Source organism: Canis lupus, chromosome 27 (assembly GCF_011100685.1).
Source record: "Canis lupus familiaris isolate Mischka breed German Shepherd chromosome 27, alternate assembly UU_Cfam_GSD_1.0, whole genome shotgun sequence".
In the NCBI taxonomy this organism is placed as follows: Eukaryota; Metazoa; Chordata; class Mammalia; order Carnivora; family Canidae; genus Canis; species Canis lupus.
The window spans coordinates 5175876-5185972 of record NC_049248.1 but is presented as its reverse complement, the minus strand read 5'-3'; the positions used below and the strand labels follow the sequence as shown (position 1 = coordinate 5185972).

Here is a 10097-nt window from a genome sequence, read left to right as displayed (position 1 = left end):
ACACTCTTCCCTTGTGAACCCAGATATGGATTTGGAATTCTTGTTAACACAGCACCTAGATGACACAGATAGATCTGGATTGGCATATGCAAGAAAATCTATTAACTGATACAGGCTATCTACTCTGGAAGGCATCAAAGAGACACTCATGGTCCCCTGCCCCGAGATAAAGTCTGGCAAATCTTCGACTGGACATGCTCTCCTCCATCTAGGTTTGCACTCAACAAGAGAGGACAGAAGAGCATGGGAGAGAAGGATGCACTCCCAGCAGGTACTTTCCTGAGCATCACAGGGATAGCGTGCCATTTGAGGTTAATCCGAAACTGTGCTCAGGTGTTCTTGGAGCCAGCGGGCAGAAGAGAAAAGAACACTACATAGTGCACATGAGATTTTGTTCTATTTCAAGCTTTCCTCAACTGCTGAGAGAGCTGGTCATTTAATTGGTGAGATCATGGGCACTTTGGAGTGATGCTTGGCCCCCGGGCTCTTGGTTTCATCATCTGTAAAGTCATGGAGTTTTTTTCCTATGATCCTTTCCAGCCACAAGATGCTATGGCCATATAACCAGATGAACTTTGGAGGTCTCCCACGCATCGAAAGATTGGTAGCTTTTCAAAGCAGATGAGGGAATGTGATCACTAGCCTCCCTGCTTCCCACGCAGTGAAACTGATGTGGAGAAGAATAGTAGCTTGACCAAAATTGTACTTTGCCAGAGTCAGAAATGAAAGACTTCTGGGAGTGGGCATGACGGCTGCTGGGAGGTTTGTTTGTTTCCTGTGACAAGAGTCAGAGGTTGGTAGGGGCGTGACGGGCTTCAGGCCTCTGCCCAGGATCCAGGTGTCCACACTCTGGCCATCGGTTTGCCTCACCACCAGTCTCCTGACGAAAAGAGCCCCTGTCACTAGGGGTGGGTTTAGGAATGCCCATAAAATCCATTTTCGTCCCCACAACTTCTTCCTCTCAACATTTTCCCCCCTTTTTAGACTTGCACCTGGTGTCATTGACTTTTCCAGAAAGACTTAAACCTTGTCAACTTTGAGCGATGATAAATCCCACCCACCCACCCACCCACTCCCCACAGCCCCAGTGGCCTGATTAGGCTTCAGGAAGAAGGTTCAAAATCCTCAAAGATGTTAATCAGAACATCCCAATCCTTGAAAAAGAGGAAAACACAAGTTGAATTGGGCTCTTGAACAAATCCAGATGGAGTGGAATCCTGCTGAATGAACCAGACTGTGCAAGAGGGAACAAGAAAAAAGAGGAAGAGCACAGAAAGTGACAAAGAAAAGGCGAAGAAAGATCTCAGGAGACAGCTTTTGGGGACTCAGAGACTTGAAAGGCCAGGATCCTCACTCTAGGCCATGGGGACAGGAGCCCTGTGAATAGGGGCCAGGCAGTCTCTGCCTTCCCTGAGAATGCTCGGAAGGCGAAGATGCAGTGGGGTGGGGACAAGGGGGCCTAGCGGTGGGGGAGCCTCCAGGGCTGTGACATTGAGGCGGTCTCCAAGGCCTGCTGGGGCAGGGACAGGCCTCCCCACACGGTCTCCTCAGCGGGGCCTCAGCAGCCTGGCCCCACAGCAGCCTGGGCCCCAGCCCCAGCGGCGCAGCCCTGCTCCGAATTTCACACCATGCCTAATCCAATCACCAGCAGATTGCAAGCTCTCTGCCTACCTCCCAGATAGAGAATTCTTGGCTGGCTCCGGTGATAGGCCCCTTCCCAGCCCAGCCGGCTGTCCTTTTGCTCATCCATGTAAACCATTCTGTAGCTCACCCCCAGCCCCCCACCTCCCCTTCTGGGCCCACAGAGTTAATCCTGTTTGCCTGGTCTGTCAATTTAAACAGCTTTAAATATGCCTCACCAGGTCCGGGTGGCAGAGCCCTGATGCTTATAAAACAGAGGCCTTGCATCAAAGGGAGCTGGGGTTACAGGGGCCACAAGGGTGTCATTCAGAGACACAATAACAACCCCTTGTTAAAAAAACAAAAAAAAAGCAATTCAAATGAATCACACACGCTTAAAGGGAAAAAAATCACCCCCCAACAAAATGGAGTTCCCTGTACTAAGTGCAAAGACAGCTCCAAAGTGGGGTGATGTTAGAGGCGTAGCTGGCAAGGCCATGGGTACGGGGGTGGGGGGTGAGGCGGGGGAGAGGTGTTTCTCCCAGGTGAGCAAAGACAGATGGATCAATCCACCTGGAGGAACATTCCTACCTACCTTCAAAGTCACAGGACTGGGGTTGGATCGCTGGGACCAGCTCAGAGAAGTGTGTGTGGTGTAGGAAGAGATTCAGACACTTGGACACACATGATCTTGCTCTCGGTTGAGGTTCCTGTCCCAAAGCTGGCAGTGAGTAATGGAGAACAAGCCCTAGCCCGGTGCATCTCAAATTTTAATGTACAGATGAATCACTTGGAGATCCTGATTAAAATGCAGAAGCAGATTCATTAGGTTTGAGGTGGGACCAGAGACTCTGCTTTTCTCCTGAGCTCTCAGCAGAAGCTGATGATACTACTGGTCTGTGGACCACTCTCTGAGTAGTAAGGGTTTAGATGGAGCCTAGTGCCCTTAGCCTTGGACTCAACTGTTTTGATTTTGACTTCCACTCCTTCCTCTGGTCCTCCTCCAGCCTTTTCTATTCTGTCTCTACAAGGAATAAGACAAGAGAAACTGATCTTGCATTAGAGCATATAACATCTAATCCAGATCTCCAAAAGGTGGTCACTGTCTGTCACATACTCGTGGAGTTGCTCATCACTGGAACAGAAGTATGAATAAGCAGGGGCCACTTCAGGGCAGACAGCCAAGGGGCTATCTGTAGAGGAGTACAATAAAACTTAGCTGGAGACAGGGGAATTCATGAAATGACCCTTGAGGGGGCCTTCCTAACCCAAGATTCTGTTATGGTAAGTCACGTCCTTGGTTGTGATAAGGGAAAGGCATCTGTCCTCCCTCCATCTGGGCAGAGGGTGACCCGGGGTGCTGGCTAGAAACTGGTATCTGCAGAGGACTTGAGCTACAAGCAAAGCAAGGGAGGTGGGGTGGGGGTGGGGGCTTGGGAAGTATGGGACAGAAAGGCTATTTGCCCTGGGTTTTCTAAGTTTTGTTTTGACTTCTAGAGAGAGGGGCAGTTCCACTGTCCCGCGGTAGCTAGAAAACAGATGTCTAACCACAGTGGCATCTATACTGCCTTTTAGCATACTCCCTCCACCACACCTTTCCCAAACTCCACCTGTCACCCCAAATTATCATCTGCACAAAAGAGAAAGGGCCAGTCCAGTCCACTCTGCTGGAAATTTCTCTATACTTGGACTACTTACTGCAGAAAGTGAATGACAGGAGCCATGAGTACAATGTCTGTGCCGGGGAAAAGAAGCAGGGATGGATGCTAGGGATGGTCAGGTGGCCAATGCTCCAGGAAGACAGGGAAGTGAGCTTCTGGCAGGACAGCACTGGGGGAGGTGACCCCAACCAGGATGTGGCTCCAGGCAGCAGCCACACTGGGGATGGGGAGGTGGGGAGGCACTCTCGGTGGGGGAGGCTCAGGTGGAAGAAGCAGGGGGGCTGGTATGAATGTAAATGCTATTAAAGTTCAAACCCAAACCAAATGAGCAGTGAAGCTCAGAGCACCCAGTTAAGATCTCTGCCTCTTTACCTGGAGCTTTACCTCAACCATACGTAATCATCCCCTCAGACAAGCAGAGGTCAAGGGTGCAAAATTTAAGGAGGCATTTGTGCAGGTATGTCTTACTTCCTTCACGCTAGTCCTAGCCCTGTTTTCAGTCCTGAGTTGGTCTTCAGAGGAGAGAGGCAGATGTTGATCCTGGAGGATTGTTTTGTCTGCTCTAAGTGGAATGGTAAATATGGCCTGTGCTGCTCCATTTTGGCCAGAAGTGGAGGTTCACGTTATTTTTCTAGACCTTAGTGTCTTCGTCTGTAGCATAGAATTATTAGATTAGAAGTGGCTTATATATTCTCATTACTCCAAGCCTTCCCCTCAGGTTAGCCCTTTAGTAGTTAGTTCTTTGAATAAATCATCGATAGTGCAAGACTCTCAGAATGTCATCTACCTTATGCTTTACTAAAACTTACACTCTTCTGATAATCAGAGGGAGATTCCTCAATAATCCCTGCTTTCCTTCCCTCAAGTCTGTTTCTAGATGTCTCTACACAGTTGCTGGTCAGGGAAGATCCTGTCTGAGTAAGATGTGGGATCCTCTAAATGCTGGTGGGTCAAGGACAAGCTTCCTGGCCCTTTCCTCCCTTCCCTATATAACTCCCAACACATGTTGAGCTCCTGTTCCATCTGACACTGTGCTAGGCTCAATGACGAGATCTCTTTGCATCCTGGAGAAATAGCTGCATGAAATATAATTTCCAGCACCCACGCAGCGTCTGAACACTACACTATGTGAGCCTTGGCCCACATGCAATGGCCCCTTGGAGTAATGAACAGAAACTCCATTCCTTTGTCATTCTCTTAGTCTTAACCTCTGTGGGATCACTCAACTCAAAAGGCAAAGGGAGGGACTCCCAGGTGGCTCATCGGTTTAGTGCCACCTTCGGCCCAGGGTGTGATCCTGGGGTCCTGGGATCGAGTCCCACTTCGGGCTCCCTGCTTCTCCCTCTGCCTGTGTCTCTGCCTCTCTCTCTCTGTGTCTCTCATGAATAATAAATAAAATCTTAAAAAAAAAAAAAGGCAAAGGGCAGCAAAAAAAAAATTGCAGGGAGGGTCTGATTTTTATTTGTTCATTATCTTGAAAAAGGATGTCAGTATTTTGTTCTCTAGAAAACTGTGATGTGAAACTTCCCAGCTAGAAGACATTGCTTTTTCTTTTCCTCCTCCTCCTCCTCCTCCTCCTTTTCGTCTTCCTTCTCCTTTATGGATGAAAACTTCTTTAGATTATTAGAGCTTCATCATGTTTCTTTCATTTTATTTATTTAGAGAGAGAGTGTGTGTGCTTGTGCAAGCCACCACAAGTAAGGGATGGGCAGAGAGAGACGGAGAGAGAGAATCTTAAGCAAGTTCCATGCATGGTGCAGAGACTAATGGGGGGCTTGATCTCAAGATCCTGAGATCATGACCTGAGCCAAAATCAAGAGTCAATGGTTAACCGCCTGAGCCACCGAGACACCCTTCGTCATGCTAATTTTATAATGCTGTTGCTTTGGTGACCTGGAGGTGTGATCTGACTCTTGCCAAGGTGTTTACTATCCCCTTTGCACCAGTGTGAGGTCTCAGTCCATTGTTCACACCTTTTTGACTCGGTGGGGAAAAGAAAGCCTCCACCTAGCTACTTATTTCCCACTGTTTTGTGTATGTGTGTATGCATGTGAATGTATGTGTGTGTCTCAACATATATTTCCTCTTCCTCGGGGCACCCCACCCCCACCGTGTGCAATTTTGGTGGGACCATTCCTTCCATGCCAAGGGGTGGTACATGAATTAAACTACACCAATCTGATCCCTTTTCCAAATACTTAAGATCTTGAGCAGAGAGCTGAAAGGAGGAACACCAACAGCAACAAAAGACTGGAGTACATTGGTCAGGGCAGTGGTCAGGAGAGGTGTCCAGAAGCTGTAGTGATGCTAACTCTAGTCCCTCTTTGGGTCCATGCCTAGTGCTGCAGCTTCCTATCTATTTGTGGTCTCCCTCTTTTCCCATCAGCAGATTAAGGGAGCCAGAATTGAAATCTGTGTCCTTCTACCATGGAACCCCAGGTGAGTCAGCCACCCTATCAGTGTGTGGTACTCAGATAATGAAAATTTCCCTTCCTGCAAACTTCCAGGGAAAGCCTACTGTGCTGAGTGCTGTGACTTACTGCCCAGAATCCACTCTAGGGTGAAGCACTCATTCTCTCAGCTGCTGGAAGTGTGGGTGGTTGGCCCATCTCTAGGAATTGCCCTTTGCTGAAGCCACCTTACCCAAGCTCATGTGCTTCACAGGGGCAGCCCACATCCAGTGACACACATGTATGTAAAGGTATATAAAGACCTGCTCCCCTTTTCCTCAGGGCAGGACAACTCCTAGAACTAATCTTATCTCCAGAACCCCACATCGGGTCATCTGAGGCTGTTGGGACTGTACTACTTTCTTTACTCACCACCCCCCCACCAACCCCCAACACTGCCTGGCAAACTTTCTGTAAACCTCCAGCTCAGAGTGTTTCCTGAAGAACTGACCTCAGATACCCACTCAGGATACCAGTACACAAGAAGGAGCAGTCTCTGCTAGCACCTGTTGGTACCTGTTTCTCTTCCACATACTGTGGGGTTTCAGCAAGCTTCAGGTAAATGGAAAGAGACAGTTTCCTGGGTTTTAGCAGCATTCATCATAGTCAAGAAATGGACAGACTCTCTCTACTTTGTAGCAGGAACTGTTCCGAGTACTTTGGTAATATCAACCAACGCAAAGATAAAAAAGAAAAAAAAAATCCTGTCTTCATGGGGTTTAAAGGTGTTCTCAAGGATGGGAAGTCCAGTACTTCAAAACTTCTGCTCCAATACTTCAAAAACGTCCCCTATGGAGCTGCTAATCTTCACTTTTCTGCAGGCAATACTTTTCCCTGAGGGATGCAGGTACCACTGCATGGGTTCATTTTTTTTTTTTTTTTTTTTTTTACGAAACAGTAATTTACCTTTCAAGTCTGATTTGCCTTCTGATTACTCCCACCCTGCCTAATAGTTGCCCTGATACACAATTTGGGAGGGGGTAGCCCTCTTCCCAGGGTAGGTCTCTCTTTGAGGATATTTATTATTTTTTTTCTTTTCTTTAAAAATAGGGGTGTGATGGATTCCCCAGGTCTGAGAAGTGAAGCTCCAACAGGATAGCAGCAAATTCTTCCTCCCAGGCTTTTCTTTATGATTGTTCTGTTTAAGCAATGGGACTGCAACTAGTGGTCTCTATCATCCCAGAGTCCCCTGCAGGTCATATCCTAACATGTAAGAAATAGTCTGACCTCTGTAAAGGCAAAGGAAAGCAGCAGATACATAGGCAGGTAGACAGTAGGAAGAGAGGAGGGTGGGGAAAAAATGGGACATACCAACTTATGGTCCCTCCAAAATCATAAATGCCATAGATGATATCATTAAAGGGATCTCCATGGATTACCCAAGTAATCTTGGCCATTGTGCAATTAATTAATACAGAAGGCTGCCATGAACAGAGTTTTGAGCAGTTCATCCACTGGGGACCATATCACACTCTGCTCAGCCCATGACGGATGTTTAATAGAAGGCAGAAAGGTCAAACTGAAGCCAATCCTCTTGGTTTCTTATGAGTTTCTTTCAGAGAAAGAGAAAATAAAGTTTTTAGAATATCTGTCAATTGCCTTTGTCATTTTACTCATTCCTTTTGCCTGCACCTGCCCCGGCTACCCACCCTCAAGAGTTGACCAAATACAGTAGCGGAGATGACAAGAGTCATGTTGCCAGTTTGCAGCTTAAAGGTCATGGCTTCTATTAAATAATTCAGAGGAAACCTAAAGTTCAACGGGTCGACTCCCTTCCTCTGTCTGATGAGAAAGCAAAGGCCAGAGAGGGAAATGGCTGGTTGAAGGTCACACAGCTGCTGGTGGAAGGGCTGCTCTTTGTGACACAGTCACCGCCCTCTTTGTCACACTGTGCTATTGACCGTCACTCAGAAGGATGGGGGCTACACAGCAAGCCTTGCAGAGGATGATGGTTTCCTCTTCCTAGCCCTTGCCGTGAGTTTAGGGGAACTGCCATCTCAAAGAGTGCTGGTGCTTGCCCTTGGGTATACAGGCTTCAAGAGCTTCCGGCAGGTGAAGAGAAGTTAGAAACGTGGAATTGGCTCCTCAGTGCTCTTTCTACAAGAATGTAATTCTTTTTTACACTCTTATCTCCCATTTAAATAACTCTCCAGTATCTACTTGTGCAAATTAGATCAATGTTCAAAATCATATAATGCACCAAGAGACTTGGTATTTAACTTCACATTTACCAAACAGTTCTGAATAAAATGCTCACTGACTAGGAGTGCCCAGATTTATTTTTAACAGCCACTAACTAGCTTTTCTATTCTGTTGTGGGTGTCTATCAGGGTTGACGTGTCTTTAACTTTTTTAACCCTATGCTCTATGTTTTGATGCCACAAGAAAGTTCTTTTAATGTTCAACAGAAAAACACATCCTGCTTATCTTGCTGGGCTTGGCTGTCTGCTAGCCCCTGTCTGTGTCTACACTGTAGGAAAAAAACTTATGTCATGTCTTTTTGATGGTTTTTCTCTAGAGAGATTTTGTCTTAATTTTATAACTAGTTAAATTCCCTTTTACCTGTTGCCAAAGATTGTTTTAAAACAAACAAGCAAACTGCCTTCATTAGAAGAGCAATGTAAACATTAGCCAGCATCACTAATCACTAAATGATAATGTGCAAGTATCGCAGCTTTACAAAATGAAGGAGTTATGACATTTCTCACTAATAATCCTAGCTAACGCTAATAATAATGGGCCCTCTACTAAGTACTTTAAGTCTTTTAATTAACCAATCTTTGGGAAAATCCTGTGAAGTAAATATTTTTATTATGCCCAATTTACAGATGATGATACTGAGGCAGAGCAAAGTGAAGCAACTTCCCCAACGTCGTACTTTCGTTACTGGTGGGCTTGGATTTGAACCCATGCGGTCTCTGCATGTGGCCCCGGACGCTTCACCACCACCAGTACTTGCCTCTTCACCTTGAACTCACTCCCATCTCTCTTCTAAACCAGGGGAGGCTGAGTCCCTCCCCTCAGCCCCACCAGAATATTAAAAAACTCAACATAAACATAGCAGAGTGGCAGTGAAACCAGGTATTACATCATTTGTTAGAAATAATAGAATATGTGAGAATACTTAGACAGCATGAGATTTTCCTTAACTTTGGAAATGGACCTTTTGTGCAAAAGTTGCTGGGGACATAACTCTAGTCCAGGGGTTGGCAAATTACTTCTGTCAAGGTCCAGAGAGTAAATGTTTTAGGTTTTGCTGGTCGGATGGTCTTTGGTGCAGCTAGTTGGTTCTGTCTCTGTAAGGCAAAAGCAGCCATGGACAGTAGGTAAATGAACAAGTATGGCTGTGTTCCAATAACACTTCATCTATGGACATTGAAATTTGAATTTCATATTATTTTCATATGCCACAACATATAATTCCTTTTTTTTTGTATAATTCCTTTTTTGATTAAAAAAAAAAAAACCACAGGTGTAAAAGTGAGAACCATTCTTAGCTTGTAGGCTATACAAAACCAGGCAGTGGGTCACATTTGACCTGGGGGCTGTAGGTTGCCGAGCCCTGCTCTAGCTAGCCCATTTTTCCACCTTGGGGGGAACACTGCCATAGACATCCGTTTACCTTCAGAGTCAGGTTGGTGCATTCCAGACACTTAGTAGAAGTTTGCTGGATCGAAATGAATTGAACCTGGAAAGAGGGAAAGGAAAGGGGCATTTTCAGAAACCCCATCCGTCTTGCCTCAAGTCCAGACAGGAACTAAACTCAAACAAGTGTGGGACATTCTGGCTTTCCTGCATACCTCCCTTGCTTTTCGTAATAGCTTTGTTCACTTTTGATTGCACTGGTACCTGGCCTATCCAGGTCTCCCCAACAGCTCTCTCTCACCATCTCTGTCTGGCAGGTCTCATAAGGCAATTTGTAGATAGAGATCTTGACGGCAAGAAGAAGAGGCTAACAGCCTCCTCAGCTGGGCTCCCTGCCAAGCTGCCCTGCTGGCACTTCAAGCAAGGGGGACCTTCCAGGGGATTTAGAGGTTCCTCATTTGGCTGCATAGCAAAGCAGAATGCTTCTTTTTGATTTCTGCTCCTGATAGCATGGCACACAGATCAAAGGAAGAAGTGCTCTAGATAATTCTGAAACCTTTTGCCTCCAGCTGCACAGTAACTATTTGGGAAGTATGTGAATCTAGAAAGTTTGCAGCTTAGGGGAGTAGGGGGTTACCTCACTGAGTTTCTCTGAAGGTGTACAAATTAGAGATCCCTGTGATCTCGGGACTTGTTAAGATCAGGGAAGTTCCACTTTGCCTATGATAGAGGGAGACTATGAGCCCTGAAGCTTTCTTCTGGTTGGGACACTTGCTTACTA

The 10097-nt window shown here is 46.3% G+C and overlaps 1 protein-coding gene across 1 annotated transcript in view; it reads left to right on the top strand.

Annotated features, from left to right (window-relative positions):
* Window positions 1-745: 745 nt before the first annotated feature.
* The window catches only part of LOC611801 (ubiquitin-conjugating enzyme E2 N-like), a 33546-nt gene continuing 24194 nt past the window's right edge, over window positions 746-10097 (top strand). Inside the window, exons 1-3 of the mRNA XM_038577895.1 lie at window positions 746-762; window positions 3693-3738; window positions 7643-7793. Coding sequence (XP_038433823.1) covers window positions 746-762; window positions 3693-3738; window positions 7643-7793 — 214 coding nt within the window. The remainder of the gene's footprint in view (window positions 763-3692; window positions 3739-7642; window positions 7794-10097) is intronic.